The sequence below is a fragment of the Vidua chalybeata genome, chromosome 6 (genome assembly GCF_026979565.1).
Source record: "Vidua chalybeata isolate OUT-0048 chromosome 6, bVidCha1 merged haplotype, whole genome shotgun sequence".
Classification (NCBI taxonomy): Eukaryota; Metazoa; Chordata; class Aves; order Passeriformes; family Viduidae; genus Vidua; species Vidua chalybeata.
The window spans coordinates 50,884,046-50,903,988 of record NC_071535.1 but is presented as its reverse complement, the minus strand read 5'-3'; the positions used below and the strand labels follow the sequence as shown (position 1 = coordinate 50,903,988).

Genomic DNA, 19,943 nt, shown 5'->3' with positions numbered 1-19,943 from the left:
TGCGCAGCTTTTAAAATGTACTAAAAATGAAATTGTCTCACATGGGAGGGTCAAATACTTCAGCAATTTAGTCATCAAGGACCTTTCTGTAAATGTAGTACTTAACAATCCTGAAATCCTATTGCAGAATAATTAGGGCTGGAAGGGGCCTCACTTGCAATCTTTCTCACAATAACATGAAGAATTACTATAATACTCATTAGATTTTCTCTAGCATTCAAGTTAATATAAAATAAATGAGGCTAAATAATACCTCAATACTAACTCAGAAATGTTCAACCCAGATGGCTCTAACTTGTGCAGTAGTCCAGGATCTTCAGGAATATGCAAACCCTATGTTTATGCTATGAAATGTACTTAATGGCCTTTGTTAACTGCTGGAGTTGTGGAAAAGGAGACCTTTTATTTGTTTTAATGAGCTGTCTCCACAGAAGAGTAGGAAAAGGCCATGCCAGCCTGGGCTGAAGATACCTGAGTTTTCCTAGGTTTACTAAATGACTCTTTTCTTTCTAGATTCCAGCCTATGGAGAAGTGCACATAGGAACAGGATAAATATGGCTTTTAAGGGCGAGGATCACTTAGATTCCCTTTCCTTACCAGTTCAGCGGTAAGTGGTGCACTCTATCATCCACATTTGAGTGATTAAATGGTTCTGAGGCAGCAGCTGCACTTTCCTTTGAGGCTCTGAAGATACTTAAAGGCTCATTTTTAAACCCAGCTCGTATTCCTATGGAATTTGTAGAATGAATGTGGAAATTTGAGATATATTTCTGGAGGCATTTGTAAATTTGTATATCTGCAGTGTGGTAAATCATGGCAGTGTTTCTGCAGCCATCATTTTAAATGGATGACCATGTTTGCAGTAGCACTGTGACTGTGCTTACTGGACTGCTTCTTAGTCATGATGGAAATGACTGGAAACCTCTGCACTCTGTAAAGACTGCTGAAAGCTATAAATAAGAATTTGTTTAGCATGGTTGACTTTGTTCTGGTGTAGGTATGGTAACAATATGAAGGCTATGGTATAATGTATGGTATAATGTCTGTGGTGCCCTGTTGGGAATGGAGACATTGGTGACTCTGCTAACCAAAAGATTTTTAAAAAATCTATCTTTTGGTTGCCATCTAGTAACTGTCTCTGTATAATATAGTTTTGCTTCTAGCCTAATAGAGCTTCCATGAAAAGAAAAAAAAAATTTACAATAACCTACAGTCATGTGTCCCAACAGGGTTTGTTTTGGTTTTGTCTAGGGAAAGGAGGGTGAGGTCTGCTGAACCCAGGAATAAAATCAGAAATAAAAAGGAATTAACTTTCAATCTTTTCCCTAATCTTCTTTCTTCAGGTCAGACTGCAATTCCTTATTGTAATTAACTTACAATTGTTATTGACATACAATCTCAAAATACTATGCTTTTCTTCATGGGTAGTTTGATATTTTTCTACCTTTCCTTTCCTCAGTCTTCCAGCAGATACTTTGATATTACCATTAAACTCAGAGTCACTAACACCATCTAAACATATTCTTTTCTGTGAGAAGCAATGTATAGAAGTATTCCAAGAGCAATGGGGTAGTTAAGACTTCTAGCTGTAGAAAACTAGCTGCAAACAGAGCTGAGGGAACAGGTCCTGGGGGTGGCCAAAGGCTGATCCAGGCTGGTGGTGGCAAGATTTGTTTATAATACATAAATGGGGAAGTTAGCTTGAGTCTCTCCATGTTAGCAGCTGGAAATGTGGAGTAGGAGAAATGCACTTTAGAGGTAACAGCAGCACAGAACTGAAAAGCACTGAATTTTGTAGGCTGGTGGCTTCTAGAAAAGGAAAATGCCTGTGAGTCAGGTGTGCAGAGTTGAGAAGAGCAAAGCTCTGCCATGTTATGTGAACACAACCACTCTACAAGCACTCTGAACTGTATCTTAGCACAAGAAGGGATTTGGAAAAGTCTTAGATAGCAAGCATTATGTTTTGACAAAGAGCTGGACTCAGCAGGGCAATTCTCTATAGAGAAATCTAAAAATAAATAAATACTCTCCCTTACCCACAATAAAATATAAAGCTCCTATTTTTTTTGTTTGTTTGTTTTTATTTTGAGAACTAATATTTTTTCCCCACTACAGATTAGGGTTATTTCAGATCAAGTCTCTGTAAGAAACAGGCAGACTGAAGTTTTCAATGGTAAGAAAGGTGAAGGCTCAGAGAGCATTGGAACTGAAAATAAGAAAAGGTGTTTTTATAGTAAGAATTCAGCAGAAAGAACACAGAATAGACTAGATGAAGTTCAGGAACTGTACAAAATGCTCTTTTTGATTGTCAAAAAAACCAAAAAACCCACCCAACATATTAGCTTTTCCAAAGAAATTGAATTTTTATGAGATTAAGTAATTTCTCTGGGTTATAGAAATGAATGATATGGCTCCTATAGAGCATTTAAAAGCATTAAGGGAATTTTCAAAATAACAAGATTCAAATATTCTTAATTCTTTATTGTTCCTGTATCCGGCTAGGATTTATGACTGTCTCAGGATTCCAGTTCATGTTCCTGCTCTTTGTGAGAGTGGCTTGAATTAACTTCTTGGGTCTTGTCACAGGGGAAAGGTAGCTCAAATCCAACCGAGGTAAATCCTGTGTAGGACCACAACCATGCCTTGCTTCATGTTGAGGTCATAATCATTCATGAGTAAAAACAGGCAGGTCCCTCAGCAAGAATACCTGTCTCCATAAGAAAAATGTACCATAAATATGCAAACAGATTCCAAGTGTTTCTACAGTGGTCACTGGAGTCAACAGTTATTTTGGCTGTATAAGGAATTTGAAACAGGGGCCTTAAACCAAGTCTCAGTGCTTCATGAATTGTTGTTTACATACTTTCCTTAGATTTTATGAAAAAATCACAACTTGTGCTGGAGTCTCTAGAGTACTGAGTCATGGTGTTAATGGTTTTCTAACACACTGTCAGAGCTGCTATCTCTAATTGATATCTAGACTTCTATGGATACAGTATTTAAAACTATGAAGTATCCTGAGGAAAAACAAATTATTGTTGCAGAAATTTTTTTTTCTATTTCAGTGAGTTAGGAACTTAAGTGATGATTTTGTCTCTTAGGAGAGAAAACAATTGGAAATAGACCACTTTTATAAAGGAGCAATTTATTTACTCTCCAAAAGTTGTATTCCCATGTAAAGCACCTTACAGGACCATAAAAATTACCTGTTTTCACCAGGGAGGGTCAGTTCACTATAGCATGTGAGGTGTGTGTATATTCCTTAGAGAAGCACATAACCCCATGCTGAAATAGCTATTTTTAGTGTAGCCTTGGGAAAATTTCCTTATCTTTGCAAGATATAATTATAAGATATTCTTCTCTTTATAAGAGATAATGAGCTTTAACATTGGCTTTTCCATCTAGAATAAAACCTACCTTTCACTTATGCCCCTGCCCTTCATCCTGTGTAATGAATGTTCATTGGCCTGCTTGTTTTCTGTGAGTTAAAATTGTAGTTTAAACAGGCTTTTTCATTGTAGACATGGCGTTTTTTATACTTTCCATATTGCATGGTAAACTAAACATAAGACAGTGCTGAATCTGAAGTCATTCAACTAAAGAGAGAGCTCTCATCACCAAAAGTGAAATAAAATGCTGTTTTGGCTTCTGGAATTATGTGTTCAGTTCAGGGCTGCAACTGGAGAAACACGGTATAATTAGAATTTGTAAAAAAAAAAAAAAAAAAAATCTTTAATCAAAATTAGGTTAAAAAAAACCAACCACAATTGTCATCCCCAGTTTCCCCTCTTCTTCATAAAAACCTTCCAACTCCAAAACAGCAACCAAATAAAACCAGAATAAAATTAACAAAACAAACTGAAGAACAACCTAATCCTGAATATGAGTCAGAAGCATGCGCTAGCATCTTATAAAACCAGTTGTATCTTGGGCTACATCAAAAGAAGCAGGATGGGGCTTTAAGCAACCTGGTCTGGCGGAAGATGTCCCTGCCCATGGCAGGTGGGATGGAACCAGATCATCTTTTAAGACCCTTCCAACCCAAACCATTCCATGATTCCATGAATTGATTAAAATACCTTGCTGGTTTTCAGGTAGCAAACTAAAGCTATTTCCAGGACTCCAGGAGCATCCATGAAGGGCTGGGAACAATGGTTTTTTTTTTTTTTTTTCACAACTCTGTTCAGTATATTGCTGTGTGCCCAGTGGGTATAGAAGTACTACTTGAAGTGATGTAGAAACCTTTATGGAAATAGAAGAAAAAATAATTCTCTATATTTGGTATTAATTGGCATTTGGATAATGTTTTTTGCAAGCTGTAACTTGAAAGAGAAGCAAGAAAAATTCAGGATTTTACACTGCAGGAGCTGCATTGATTCTGCTTGTTTCTCTGCCTAATCAGAATGACAAATTTGTAGAACGTTATGGAACATATGGACATATGAGATAAAAACATATGGACATATGAGATAAAAAGTCCCAGAAATGAATATTGTTTAAAAAAAAAAAAAAAAAAGAAAGAAAAAGGGTAAAAAAAACCCTTTATAAAGTAAGAGGATTTCTACCTGATCAGGAGCTGAATAATTTCAGGGATCATTCACATTGCATTTTGCTTCTACTTTTAGAGTTCATGTGACCTCTATACAGCTGAAAAGAGGTATTTTGAGGGGTAAGACATGGGCAGAATCCTTCAATGTGTTTAATATTTTGTTCTTATGGGGCTGTTAGGAAAAGAATGGATCCATCCATTGGTCTCTCTGTAGTGTCTAAAATGTCTCAGTACTCAATATATGATGTAGTGCTCTGAATCAAAGGCAGTGACATTTGGTTATCCTGTCATAGAAAGTGAATTCTGACTAAAATGGCATCTGTTTTTTTTTTTTTTTTTCCCTTGAGCTTGCCAATGATATCTTGCCCTTTGTATTCTGTGGGTGATTGGAATCTGTAGGTTTTGATGCCATTGTTCTCCTGGCCCTGAATTCTGAGCAGTGAGTTGTTTGGTTTCATGGCAGCTCATGGAAATGTTTGCTGTTTCATTATCTACCTATTTTCTTAGATATGAGTCCCCAGGTGAAGGATTTTTAGGGATGTGAATTCTGTGAATAAATACAAATAAAGGTTGTTCTCTTTTTTTCTCTTTCTGGTCTATTTTTTCTTTAAAACACCTCAGTTCTTCTTACCTTTCTATTTCAAATCTGTGTGGCTTTTGTAGTTTGTAGCCACATCTCTGAGTGCTTGTTCTCACAAGATTTCCCTCTTTTTTTTTTTTTTTTTTAATAGCACTTCTTTTAGTCTTCAATTATAAGACTGTGCTCCAGTTATAATTAATCATGAAATTGTGTTTAAGTAAATTACTTTAAATACTTTGTCTGATCAGGGATGTCTTCTGTAAGGGCTGAATACTTTCTGTTTCACTTTCCTACAGTGTTTGCTGCTGATAATGAGGGGCTTGTTCTGTATTTCTGGCTTTTCCCACCTGTGTCTGCAAACTGAACTTCCTGTCTGACAAGAACTCCATGAAAAGCAGAAAACAACATCTCTATTTCTGGTTTTTGTATTGTACAAGCTACGTGCTGTGCATAGGTCTTGCTGTGTTAATTAGAATCCTACATTCCCTATGATCAGTTTTATTTGGATTCCGTCAAGAACTTTGTTGTTGTGGCTCCTTGAAATTCATCAGATAAAGACTGGAAGAAATTCTAGAAGAAAAAAAAGCAAGCTATTTTTAATATAGGAGCTAGAGCAGAAAATTTTCAGAGTTTTAAATTCAGTGTTCTTACTTGGCTCTATGAATTGCTGCTTTGAGTTTTTTAAAAAACATTTGAGAATTGAAGGCTTGCTGGGGAACTGAAAATGTGTTTTGAAAAACTTCCTTTTGCAACAGGCTGTAGGAACAGATTATGACAGGAGAAAGGAGGGTGCTTTGCAAATTATGCAATAAAATTACCTTCTAGTGACAAGAAATAAAATCAATTATTGCATAGCTCAAGGCACTAATGATATCTCATTTAATGACCTTATATTCCTTTCCTTTCACTCAGTTTACCCTACAAGAATTCAGCAAATAATTTTATAGCTTCAGAAATGGAATGCTTACTATGAAGCATTTTTGACTTTAGTGATTTATATCATACCTGTCACCAAACTGAAAGCTGAGTTGTTTGCATGGAGTCTTGATGGTGGTTGTAAAACAGATTTGTGAATCTGTATGGTTCTTCTGGGAAGGATTTTCAGGCATGCTAGCTGACTAAGTTCAAAGGGTGATGTTAGTAAAACAGCAACTATTGATTTGCCATCATTTGGAGGCATTCATGAGGAGTATGATCTCAACAGATTTTTTTCTTTTCCTTTGAATCCATGGGTAAAATATCTCTGTTCCTCTATTCAGGATGTTAAAGTGTAGGTCAGTGGTTTAGCTAGCAAGCAGCAAAAATAATTGCATTTCACTTGTACTTTGGGCATTTTTGGGGTCTGTAAGTCTGCCAGAATTCCAGATATTTCCTAACCTTTTCCTTCTGATAGTTTTATCATTAAATCTTTATATTTAGTTATATAATGTTCTGTAGAAATGTGTTATACTACTTCCCAGAGCTATGCTGTAAAATATTGTCTGTTGAACTGCAGAAGTTGCAAGAGAATTTTAGCTTTTAGACTAAAAGAGATCTGAGTTTGTCCACTATAATAATTGTCAAGTTACGGTGACTTTGAAATGTGAACAAATTGATGAATTTAAACAATCTGTCCAACTGGACTCACTAGACCTTTCCTTCATTTACTTGATATTTCATATTTGTGGCTTGCTGCAAGTTGGAAAATAATTTTAAAAGATCAAGGACCATCTTTCACCCTTAAAGACAATTAAGAGTTCATTCTGAATCCTTTATAAGGGTCAGTAACGTTTCATAGCATGTGGCGCATGAGCACTCTAAAGAGCTCAAGGCAGTGCTGGTGTAGTCTTTATTATGGAAGAAACTCTGCCTATTATTTTGAGAATGCATACTTTTGAAATGTGGGATTTTATTGAGGGGGCTCTTCTCTTTTTATTAGAGAAAAAGCAGTTGCTGTCTGCACAGTAAATATCTTGTGTTTGGGCTTTGGTGTTCTTTTCAGAAATTAATTTTAATGAACCCATAAATGAATGTCTTTGAAATCACAGTGACAGAGCTGTGCCTGAGTGTTAGGTTACCTTATTTGCCAGACATAGATGATAGGTTCTGATTGCATCTTCACAAGTGTTGCATGAAGTTTTTATTGTGACACCAAGATAGAAAGTGTAAAGTTGACAGGATTACTATCTTGCTCTTCTATGGTTTATGGCTTTGACTCCATGGTTTGTGTTTCTCTGCTTTCACTGAAACAAAAAATTTTCAAACTATTCAGATGTTGTTTATGGTCTTTGTTTACATGAATTTTAATCTTTATCATAATTATTTTTCAGTAGCGCCTTTCAGAACAGATGCTGAGCAAGTTAAACATCTGGCACCACTCCTCTTTGAGTTCTCTGTTTTCAGAAGACAGACTTGCTGGTTATTTCTGTGTTAAATTTAAGACTTTACCTTGAACAAGGGAGCCTTTTTTCCAGTTTGTTAATCTCACAATGTGAATGATGCATTGACACAAATGCCCTGATTTCCTTTAGTCTACCAAGTATTTTTATTGCAATTTGAAACTTTTCTGCTTTATGAAGCTTTCTAACCAGGTAGAGGGATTCTTAGAAGTTTAGGATATTTTAAATGTGCTATGAGAATCTCATGGAATTTTTAAAACTGTAATTTTATTCACACTGTCATGTTAGTACTTTTACTCAGAATTTTATTTTGCTATTTTCTATTATGATAATGGTATATACTTTATATTTCACTTAGCATTTAACAGTTTTCATTTTTGGTTCACAGATGGTGTCCCATAAATTCTCTCTCTATCAAAAAAAAGCAAAAAGCAAAAAAAAAAGGGGGGGGGGCAAAAGTCAAAACCTGAATCTGTTTAATTTTGGTGCAATGTTAAGTGAAGTACATAGGTATCTTGCTTATTTGCCCTACAACCTTTGAAAAAAAGCTTCCAAAATCCTACTATAACCCCTCTTTTAGTTGAGTTGCAATGCAGTCATGTTATACTTTTACATCATAATATTTCAGCCATGGGTAGCTTCTAGAAACCACAGTGTTGACTTCTGCATTGTCTTTGTGAGCTTCCTGGTATTAAATAATCCAGAACACCAAGTGTGCACTTTCTGAACCAGAGTGTATTTGCTGTGGGGGAGGGACGTGCAAAAGGAACCTCTCCCAGCAAAAATCCATATCAAGTTACCATGTCCTGCTCTGATAATTTGGTCATGCAGTGAAGAACTTGCAAGTTAGAGTCTTCAGGATGGCAAGGTTAAGTAGTATTCTCTGTAAACAGTGCGTTTTACAAGAAGAACACAGAGCCTGCAGTGTCTAATCTTTGACTTCTTTACTTTCCAAGTCTTTGTGAACTTTGCAAATTATAGTAAAGACTGTATTTACTTTTCCTTTTGCAATATTAAATTATTAAGTACTTGTTTTACTGAGACACTTTGACTTCCTATGCAACTATATATATGTTAGGTAATCTGAATTTAGTATTCTTACTGACATAATATAGGAAAAAATGGTATCGTTTGTTTTGGGTTGCTTTTTTTTTTTTTTTTTTGGAAGGGAAGCCACCTTTAGTTCACAGGATACCACCTGTGAACTAAAAAAAAATGTTAATGCTAAGGGAGTTAAAAAGTGTAAATTATTATCGTAATAGGTAGACTATGCTCAAATCAAATGGCATGTTATGGAACCAAAAGTTCCATAATTTTCTCTCCTTTTAGCAGTTAGGCCATATTGCTGTTGTTATCACATTGGTAATGTAAGCTGGAATTATTCTAGTTAGCCCTGGAAGGAACTCAAGGATGAAATCCTGTATTTTTGCTTAGTGTATCCAATATATCTTTCCTGTACAACATTCAAGCTGCTTTGAAGCATTCTAGGGACCTTCCCCTTTACTGTGCTAAGACAGGGGAAAAAACCAAGTTGTCCTGCTTAACAGAAATACAACTCTTCAGGAAACGTGAAAATAACGATCAGACTAATGAAGGGATCCTCAAACTCAAGGACTCAGGTTCACTGAATTAATTCTTGACTTATTCTGAGAAAAGATGGTGTTGTGTGTGCCTTCAAAAGGGCAGTATGGTTTTTTGAAACTTTGATTTAGTGCTAGATACCATTCCTCCTGATTCTCTTCTGGTTGTAATGCTGATTAATCTTCTTGCCTTAGGAAAACCACTTTACCTTCCCTTGTCTTTGTGTTCCACCTCAGCTGGGGAAACACAAAGGAAGTCCTTACTAGCGTGTCTCCATATATTTCTATTTCAGTGGTTCTTACACAGCACTATGTTATAAGCTCATGTGCCTTGTTATGCCTGCTGTGGGTGCAGCATCCTCCTGAAATGTGGCAAATGGGAGATGTTGAATATTACCTAGAAACTGCATCCAGTAAATGCAAAGAATGTTTCTGTTCACAAAACCCAGCTTGTTCCTTCCGTATGTTAAATTTTGTCATCATTTTCACAGTGGTGAGTTCATTAAACTCTCTTTACAACCATGGCCATAACAGAGACTGAATAAGTACCCATACCTTGATATTTTTGAGGTGTTTTTCCACAATTAATTTTTAAAGAATTGATTCCTTCATTAAAGATATTTCAATAGTTTAACTATGACTTGTCTTTTCAGCTGTTTAGGACAAATACTAGTACCATACTGCATTAAATACAGTATTTTTCTCTTCAGTTCACGTTTCCTGGGAATTTCTTCCTTATTTAATTGCCTGGTCTCTCTTAATCTGGTTCACTGTTGCCTGAGGATGGTTGGGAGGATCTTGTAATCAGTTGTTCAGTGGCCTGTAATGAGCAAATTTAAAAAAAACTATAAGGACAATGTTTCAACTTTGTAAATATTTTTCTTTGTTATTTTCCCTTTTTGACAAATAATATAATGATCTTAAAAAATGTGCTGGTTGGTGTGACCCCATTTCTGGTCTCATTAAATTGGCTCGTGTCTGTTAGTGGTTGGGTTTATGAGCTCATATTAACCCTGAGGGATTTGGAGTGCAAACAGGAGCTTAATATTAAGCTGAAGTGCGACTGTTAACAATTCCAGTTGTTTTGTTTTGCTTCTCACAGTATTTCAGAGAACATGGTAAAATGAAAAAATATATACACACATAGACATACATATTGTTTTATTTAGGGCAATATACACAAAGGTCTATATGTAATATTTTACTTGTTTCTAAAGAAACAACTTTTAATTATCCTGCACATGTAAACTACGCTTCAGGTATTTGAATTTTGCTTTTGTTAATTGTTGATACTTTATTGTTGAATTTGGTCCCAGGCTATCGTGGAAATATAGAAAACATCTACATCAAGAATATAATATTCTCTTCAATAAAAGTTATGGAAATATTTTTTCAATATCTTAAATGTCAGAAGCACTGGTGTCTGGATAAAGATTAAACAAGAGCAAACCAGAGAAAAGCTGAGAAAATTATTGAAGGAAAAAAGGAAGAACTAGGCAATGGTACCTGAGTAACTGAAGCTGTTCAATGGATGACACAATAGGTGAAAGCAAACTTTTGGGAAGTGCTATAGAGCAAAAAAATATCTTGTTCAGTATCAGCTGTGCACAAATCAGCATTTTGATGTATTATGTGTTATGCAACTTAACTCTGGGATAACTGTGGTAGTGGGAAGGGATGAAAGCAAAGGGCAGGCAAATACTCTAATTGGAAAGCAGTGAAATCCACTAATGATGTGTATTCAGGTTGTTAACCTTGCTTGCCAGGATCCCAGAGTAAGGGAGCCTTCATTTGTTTGCAGGCTGACTTGAATTCTGGGCCAGAGATTCCTATGTTTTGTGCCATTGATGCAAAATGCCTCTTTTTACTTTATTTTTGAAACTTTAAGTTTAAATTCCAAGTTTCAAAATGAATTCACTTTAGTATTTTAAGTTAATATTTCAAGCATAAAATCTGTTATGCTGGCCTGTCTTTGAGGCTTAAAGGAAGTGGCCTTCTGAATATTGCAAGTGTCCAGTCTGCAACAGTGAAGAGTCCTTTATTCACAGGTGTTTGAGTTGGTTTCTCAGTCTTGAGACTATCACTGAGGTCCTCAGGCTCCCAGACTTCAAGTAACAATCCTTTACAGCTACTATTGTTTAATGCTTTCTTATAGTCCAGTGCACCCAACGGGAAGCCAGGAGGGAGCATTATGGAAGAGCCATATATCTGCATAATTTTATTTTTATGTTGTTTTGACAGAAACTTCTCTCAATAGTGGTTCAGGCACAAAGCTAATTTCTTCCATCTCATTTAGAAGCAAACAAACTTTTCTCAAGCACAGTCCCCATGTGGAGGCGTGAGGGCTGTGTTTATGTCGTGAGAGTGAATCAGGAAGCCATCAGATGGGAACACTCCTGGCTAACCCCCTATTAATAATCTAACCCCCTATTGCTCTTGGCTAAAGTGTCAGGAGCAATCTGGAAAGCAATCAGCTGCTACTGCCAGGGGAAAATAAAATATTTTGTCCTGCTCCAAAGGGCTGGAATTGTACTGAACATTCTCTTTTTAACTTCTGGATGAGAGGTTGATCTCAGTAAATTTGAAAATGTATTTTTTTTCCTTGGTAAAATGTACAAACAGTCCAACTGACAGAACTGCTGCACAGCTGCCCTGCTGTGAAAGAGGAGGTATTTTAAGGTGCACATTGGTCCCAGCATTGTTCTACTGCAGTTCTGGTTGCAAGGTGCTCAGTAAATTTTAAATTGAAGATTTTTTGCTACTTAAGTTAACAGCTTGATATCAATTTAAATACCTCCACAGATTCCACAACAATCTTGATGAATTTTCCGCCATCTCAAAAGTGATACTGCTTTTTGCTCACCAATTAAATTTCAGTGTGTGTACGAGTTTGTGGAAGAAACAGGGAAGGATTTTGGACAGTTCTGATATTCTTTCAATTAAAATTTAGGTCAGCATTTGTCTATCCTTTTTAATTTGACACAGAATAGGGATATATATGACATACATTTAATATATTGGTTATAGTACAAAAGCACAGAAAATATGATTTCAGCTTACTCTTCTAGCAAATCTGTGCAGGGTTTTGTGGTTCCAGAAAGAAGCCTAAAACTATATTTGGAAGAAGTAAAATGGGCTCCATACATTTCAGAAACTTATGGACTTTCTCTGTGTTCTGCTTACCTCTGTCTTTTGTAGGCATTTGTTCAGTGATCCATCCTCTTTGAGTAGTAGAACTTATTTTTTACATATAACTTTCTTTCTCTCCCCAGTGTGTCTCATGAAATGTTTTAGCATTATTGCTCTTTCCACTTTGTATACACCATGCTTTTGACAATGACACTTGAGATTAGATTTTCTTAAAATTGCTTACAAAGACAGGTTGCAAAGAAAACCAAAGCTATGGGGGAGGTTGTGTCCCTGTTGGAATCATAGAATGGCTTGAATTGGAAGGGACCTTAAAGATCTAGTTTCAATCCCCTGAACATGTTCGTCTAGGCCAGGTTGCTCAAAGCTCCATCTGGCCTGGCTTTGAACACTGCAAGGGAGGGGGCATCCAATGCTTCTTTGGGCAACCTGTGCCAGTGCCTCACCACCCTCACAGTAAAGAATTGTTTTTCCTAATATCTAATTTAAAACTCTCTTTGAGTTTGAAGCAGTTCCCCTTATCCTGTCATGCTATTGTAAATAATTTCTCTCCATCTTTCTTGTGGGTTCCCTTTATGTATTGCAAGTCCACAATTAGGTCACACAGCCTTGAGTGTTGCATCTCTTTCCTCCCCCTCTTCAGCATTTCATTTGGATCTCCCTCACTGTGTGCTTGCACTTGGACCTATGCTCGTGTTGTAAAATGATGCTTATGTGGAGGCCCTGTACGAAGGCCAGGCAAAGCCACCTTTTGCACTTTTCATATGCCTCTACCTGTTTCATACTCTGAAGAAATGCCTTTGCCAAATATCATCACCTCAGCATTAAATGAATCAGGAAAGAGGAAATGGATATGCTGGAACATGCATAATATTTCACAAATGTGATACAGGAACTGTACCTGCTTCCTGCAGGTATATTAACCTGAGTTTTATTTGAACCTATAAAGAGCCTCCAATCACTCCTGCCCCCAGAGTAAAACAGTGCTACTTCTCAATTTAGGTCCTTAAGTTAATCTATAACTAGAAGTGAGTTTAGCTTTATATGTCAAAGAGCATCAGTGGTGAAAGGAGCCCATTAGCAGCTCTGTGTACATCCCTACAGCTCGTTAGGACAGAGTTTTCTACTTCAATCAGATAAATGTGGTATAGATGAGCTTATTTACTACAGTTGTATAAGAGAAGATACGTTAGGATTTCAGGCATTCTTTTATGTCAGAAATAGTAAGACTTTTTGCTAATAGGCAGCAAAATGCTGCTGATATTTGCTTTAACACTGTTCTCAAAACTTTTTTCTCTGGTTGTTAGGAAGCTGAAAGCTCAGAATGCTGTCACTGTTAGGCACCTGTGCAAGGGGTAACCAAGTGGTTCACTGACCCACCTGCAAAAAAGTTATGAAAGGATATCCTGACCAATGGTAGAGTGACACAGATGATTCAGCGTGACCCAGAGCATTCCTTTGAGAAACTAATCAGTTTTCAGGAAATACAAAATCAGAAAGTTTAATGAATTTTGTATGCCTGTGCAGGGAGATTATTTCTCAATTAGGTCTGCAAATTAAGTAAAAGGGAGATAAGGTTTCTAGGATTGGTTATCAAGGTATTGCATTTGTTTTTGCCAAAGCTGAAGCTGCAGAACAAATTAAATGGAGTTCTGAATACAGTTGGCTGAGAAATGGTTCTTCTGTTTGAGTAGTTGTGATTGTAAATATATTTGTTTTACCTCTGCATAAAGATGTTTCTTACTCATTCTACTAAGTAATTTGAAACCAGCAGAGGAAGATGTTCCACTGAGAGCTTCTATCTGTAAGAATATCCCTCAAAGTGGGGACTTGAGCCCAAGTTCATTATAAATGCCCTAATTTTTTCCTGGATAAATATGTATATGTGTATTGATAGGCAAATTGTTCCAGCTGAATTTATTGCATGAGACAAATGTTGGAACAGCAAATATCTAGCAATTGAAATATGAAGTTAAAATATGTTAGGAACACAACTTAATGATCTGAATGAGGAGATAAATGGTCACATATTAACCCACGGGTATACATGTATGCATATATGTTCTTCCTTAATTGGGACTACAAATTAAGTCTGATACATAAAAAACGGATCTGATTAAAAAAAAAAAAAGATGAGGGGATTGGGATAGAGAAAGAGAGAAGCAATAAAATTGCTTATAAAATAGCCAGCCACTTATATATCTGAAATATTAAAAAGCATTTTGGTATGTGATTTGTAGTCTCATGCATCTGGTAGTTACTTTTTTTCTGTGAAGTTTCATGGTTTGATTTCAGCTATGTGTGTATGGACACAAATAACATAATGACTTCATTTGCACCCTGTCATGGTTTCACTCCTGCTATCACCAGCTATCATTCCAGGCAGCTGTGAAGTACAGGGAAATCTAATTCCAGTAAGTTTATGTTTGGTGCAAAATCCAACCATATATTTAACAGATCAAGGGTGCTGTGATACCAAGATGATATTTCATGAGTAGAGAAAGAGGATAGTCTCATCTTTCTCCAGTCTCATGGAACCAATGACACTTTTATCCATATTGCTCTTCAAAGCCTCACTATGAGACTTTCGCCTGAATAGTGCAGTCTGGAATATCTCAAGCCCTCAAAACTTCCAAGTTCAGGTCTGTGGGGTTGCAGTAGTGTAAAAAAGGGTGAGAAGGGAAAAAACATAAGCATACAACTTTGGTTGTCAGTACACATCTGACAAAACACAGGCAGAAGATATTTAATGATGTTTTTACTGATCCAGTTGAAGTAAGTTTGCAGCATGTAGCATTGATTACCCTCCACCCCTGCATCCTACATAGAGAATTCAATGTGACTTTAAAGTGTAAAATTGTGGTGAACTGCTCTTGTTTTGCTCAGGCTTTCTTTATAGTTCTCAGTGTGTGTTTTTTGATCAGCCTTAAATAAGTTCATTAGTATTTCTTTTCTGCTCTCCACTGAAAATAGGTGGTCTTTGCCTTCAGTACACAGCAGTATTGAGAGGTAGGAAATCAGAGACATTATCTTGTCTGGTTTGAGGAACAGAGGTACCTATCAGTGCCTTTTGAAGAGTGTGTCTACTCAAATTATTAATTTCTGCAGTATATTAAAGAGGAATGATGAATCTTTCCCCGGGTAGGGATTGCATGATTGCACGATCTTGTCTCCTGTATTCAGAAGGAAGGTTCAGCTCCTTTTCTTTTAGTTGGATAATGTCCAGTCTAAGAATGAATTTAGTGAAATAAAATTGTGGGGAGAGGGACACTAGAGAAAAACTACATTTCCCTCCAAGTTAGATATGGCTCAAAATACACAGTGTTAAGCCTGTTAGATTGTTAAAGTTTAGTATTTGGGTTTCAGGACATTGTTTGAGTCCTTCCAGAAACAGGTGTCAGGTGAGAAATGGATTAAATTACACATCTTTTTGCTTGTAATCAGTGCCAAGTTAGTGCTGAGATTGCTGCCTAAATTTTTTGTATTAGTGGCGGCTATAGAAAAATACATCTTGCTTGAAAATTGAAGCTTGAAAAGCTGTTGAGCAGGTGCTTTGAAAATTTTATGAAGTGATGAAAAGCCTTTAATGAAGCTAAATTGATTTATCCTCGCACTCTGGATAACAGTAGAACATAGAAATCTCATAGAAAACTGGATCTACTTTATTTGCTTCTCTATACAATGAAATCAGTTATCTTATTTAATGTTTACATGATGGCAGCAGAAGAGGATTTTTATTCCGACAAACACAGAACTTTTTTCTTTCCCATGAAGACATTACTCGCATAATACAGGCTGCAAAAGGAAAACTAAAAGAGAATATTCGGTGAATAAGTAACTTCGAGTGTTTTTCACACGTGTTTTCCATTTGTGAGGAAATTGTTATCTCACAGTAATTTGTATGAAATAAATTCCTTTAGCTAAGCTGATGACAATAACAGACTTAATATGATGCAATATTTCCTTGCTTCCATTTCTGATATATTTTCAAATCTGATTTGCTTGATGTGCTGTGGGGTGCCATAAGGAACTATAAAAGGACAAAAACTTAGTTCCACTCATCCTTTTATTGTTTTTTTTAATGCAAAAGACTGTACTCCCATAAACATCCATTTATTAATATTTGGTGCCAGAGGCCAATTCATGAACCTGGGATGTATTATTGCAAAACAATGGTGTTCACTACACTTCTATGCTCTGTTAGCTGTCTTCCAGGTTCTTTGATGGCCACTAAGCATTTATTATTGCTAAATAAATAATTAAGGAAGGATAATTGGCTTATTTTTGTGCAATTATACCAGAATGATGTGCACTTTTTTTTTGGAAAACATCATTGTTCTGTTTTTAATGCACTGCAGAAAGTGGAGCCTGCGTGCCCTTATCAATCATGGATAGCTCATTTGTGCCAGAGAGTCACTGACAGTGATCCAAACCCTGCTCTTCCTTAATGAAGAGGAATAAATAGATATTGTGTTTCATTCTACTCATTAAGAAGGGGGAAAAAGAAGGAATCCTTATTCTGTCTTTTCTTTTTGTCATCATTTGTAATATTCTCTGTGTCTGTGTAAAAGCCACTGAGTTCTATCCTCAGGGGTTTGTAGTTCTTTTCACTTGCTCCCTTGTGAAGCTGGAGATTGACACCTGGACAATGTCAGCCAGATTTGCTCCCTCTCTTGCTCCTCTTTTACACCTCATATTAGGAGCTGCTGTGAACAGCAGTGAGGTGAAAAGTCCTCACTAATGAATTATTCCCCAGGAAGGAGCAATCTGTGGGATTCCTAACCCACTCATCTTTACTTTTGCCAGGAAACCAGGCTGTGTTTGTTTCTTCACCTCATTCAGTCTTCTGAACTCTTGTCTATTTCAGGTCTTGGAATCCAATTGCTTTGGATTTTATATTTTAATGAGAGTGTTCTAGTTCAGGCATTCTTCACACTTCAGCTGTTGTCTATCATTCAAAAGCAATTCTACAGTAGTAAAAATAACCATTCATTTCCTTTTTGCTTTTCCAATTTGGCCCTCAGAACTCTTCTCAGGAGAGTTTTCTTTTGCTTGGAAAAATTTTAGTTTTTTGCCTTTCTCCACTATTGTGTTACAGTAGCATTTGGAAGCTCCAATCAAGATGAGAACACTCTGTGCGATGCTCAGTGCAAAACCAAGGAAGGGTCACTTAGGCTAAGTAGAGAAGAGAGTTTAGCAGGAGAGAAGCATGGCAGGAGGCAATTAAACTTCTCAGGATATTAGTAGGAAAGCAAAGAGTGGAGCTCAACTTTTGAAATTTCTTCTTCAATGTATCTGCTAGATTGGTCTTTTGCTCTGAGTAACATTAATGTGGCTGGAAAGCCACACAAGTTTTAAGATATTCAGCAAATAAAAGTCCATCTGTGCACAGTCGCCCATCAAGACTGTATAGATAAGTAGGGCAAAAAGAGAAAAATATTGCATTGCTCTTTCTCATATGAAATTAAGCATAAGGCTTACAACCTTAAACAAGAGTTACTCAGAAAACATTGTGGGAAGGGCATATTATGTTACTGAACCTGTGTGGTCAGTGCAGACCCATGGAAAAGGGATTTGCCTGGGTGCCTCTGTCTGTTGGGTGGTGGTTCTTGCACCATTCTGGCCACCTTGGTACAATGATGGTATTTGTTCTGGAAAAATGAATTCTGTGAAGAGTGTTGCTTATAGATGGAAAGAAATTAAAGTTGGAAATAATCCTATTAAATATCTTTTGTTTAAACAGATGTAGAATCTACACCTTCCCTGGGCAGTGTTTCCTTGCATCCCACAGTGCACACTCCAAACCTTGGAAGTTCAAAGCAATTCACTTTGCATTCAAATGTCCATTAATACATTCAAGGAGTGAAATCCTTTCTTAACTGTGTGTAGGAAAATCTATTGATACCAGTGAAGAAAGTATTTCCTACAATTCCTTCCTAAAATGGTATGGTTTTGAGATTTAATGCTCATTTTAGGAACGGTTTGTTATTATTGTTTAAGTCATCAGCTTTATACATATGTAAGCTTTTTTATTATTTACTCTTATCTTCCTTGCCAGCATTGGATTCCAGTAGAAGACTTCATTCTAAACAAACGCCTCTACATTATTGCTGGAGGAAAGAGGGCTAAACTGCTTTTCCCCTCCTTTCCAGTCAAAATATATATAGCCTCTTTCTGAACCATCTTCCTCTAAGTTCCCAATCATTTAGCATAGTAAAGTTGTGTTGCACATCCATAGTATTGTTTTGCAAACACGGTCTTTATTTCTATGGTGTTTGGTTTGGCCTGTAACAGCAATGTACAATGCAAGGAAAATGCCAGAGTCAAAAGATGAAGTTGTTTGTTTGCAAGCAAACAATTCTGATAAGGTTATTACTTTGCTTTAATTTGTTTTATTTCATTAACTGAACCATAGGATTTATAACAATTGATACAAAAAAGAGTAAATTCTTAATACATTAAAGCACAAAGTAGTGAACCAAAATTGAAATTACTTTTGTTAGTGAAACAAAGTAATTTCAAAAGTAGTGGAACCAGTCTCCTTGTAACTAAACAAAGATTTGCTAGAGTTCTGTCCACGTGGATGTGAATTCCCCTAGTTAGAACAAAGAGTGTTGTCAGGGAAGGCCACTCCTTTCCATGCTTTCCCCAGGAATACTGTGTCAGTCTCTTCTCCACTGTGCTGACAAATTACTTCCTGCAAATGCTATCCCCAGAGCTTGAGCAGCCAAGAAAAGGACTTTGCATATGCACTGTTGGATCTTTCTCTCCAGTGCCAATGCAGGTTTTGTCACAGCCTCCTGCCCGGCTTCCTGGTTTGCAATTTCCTTCAAGTGTGAGTATAGCAGCCGAAGACTCACCTCCTGCTCCTTCAGCTTCTGAAGGATTTCTTCCCTTCTTTCCTTCTCATGAGCAATTCCCTTCCCTTCAGAGGAGAAGAGCAGCTGGTTGATGTCAACAGCTGCCATCAGCAAAAGGAGCACCCAGAAGATTGCCATGGCAGATCCTTCCTTGGAAGAGAAAGAAAGGTGGAATAACCCAAGATTCAGATTCTCAAGAAGGAAAAGAAGCTTCTCGCTGGAAATAAAAGCTTTCACATCCTTTCTAGCCCTGAAAAAAGCTGCAGGCCAGAGGAGCTCCTTGGTGCAAAACAGAAATGGCCATGTTTGAGGAGAGAGAAGTCCAGGATTTTAGATGAAAGGGGAAACAAAGTTCCCCAAGCAGGAGGAGGCAAGCAGAGGCGTAACAAGCTGGTGCAGGCCAATGAGGGAGACATTCCCCAGCTGCTCTGCCAGGGGGGCTCAGGACAGGCTGGATACAGCAGGACTCTCTGCTAGGAGGCAAGGAACGATGAAGTGCTGTGAAGGAGCTGCTGCTACGGAAGTCACACACTGTCACTTGTTCACATTAATTTTAAGTCTCAAAAGAGAGAGTTTGTCAGGCTCTCCCTCTATTACTGAAGGCCTAGAGATGATGGCAAGACCTTGACTGAACCTGAGGGGCTGGTAGGAGGTCATTTCCCAGCAGGTGCCTCTGAACAGTGGGTGCAGCTGTGCTGCAGCACCTCCCTCTGACCCAACCTCTTGTTGCCTTGGAGACACTCCTGGAGCAGTTGGGTTCCAGGGTTGTGGAATCCTAGAGTTGCTCAATCCTGGAATCCTAAGGAGCCACAGATTCTGATGCTGATTTTTTAACTTTGAGATGATGCT

The 19,943-nt window shown here is 37.1% G+C and overlaps 1 protein-coding gene across 4 annotated transcripts in view; it reads left to right on the top strand.

Annotated features, from left to right (window-relative positions):
- The window catches only part of INSC (INSC spindle orientation adaptor protein), a 126,176-nt gene that overhangs the window by 39,542 nt on the left and 66,691 nt on the right, over positions 1–19,943 (top strand). For 2 of the 4 annotated variants that reach the window (XM_053945834.1, XM_053945832.1), the window contains exon 2: positions 514–607. In XM_053945834.1, the coding sequence (XP_053801809.1) occupies positions 555–607 (53 nt within the window). In that variant the 5' untranslated portion in view covers positions 514–554. Of the gene's footprint in view, positions 1–513; positions 608–4,563; positions 4,658–19,943 lie in introns of those variants that run through there. The other 2 variants (XM_053945835.1, XM_053945836.1) reach the window with 2 other exon arrangements.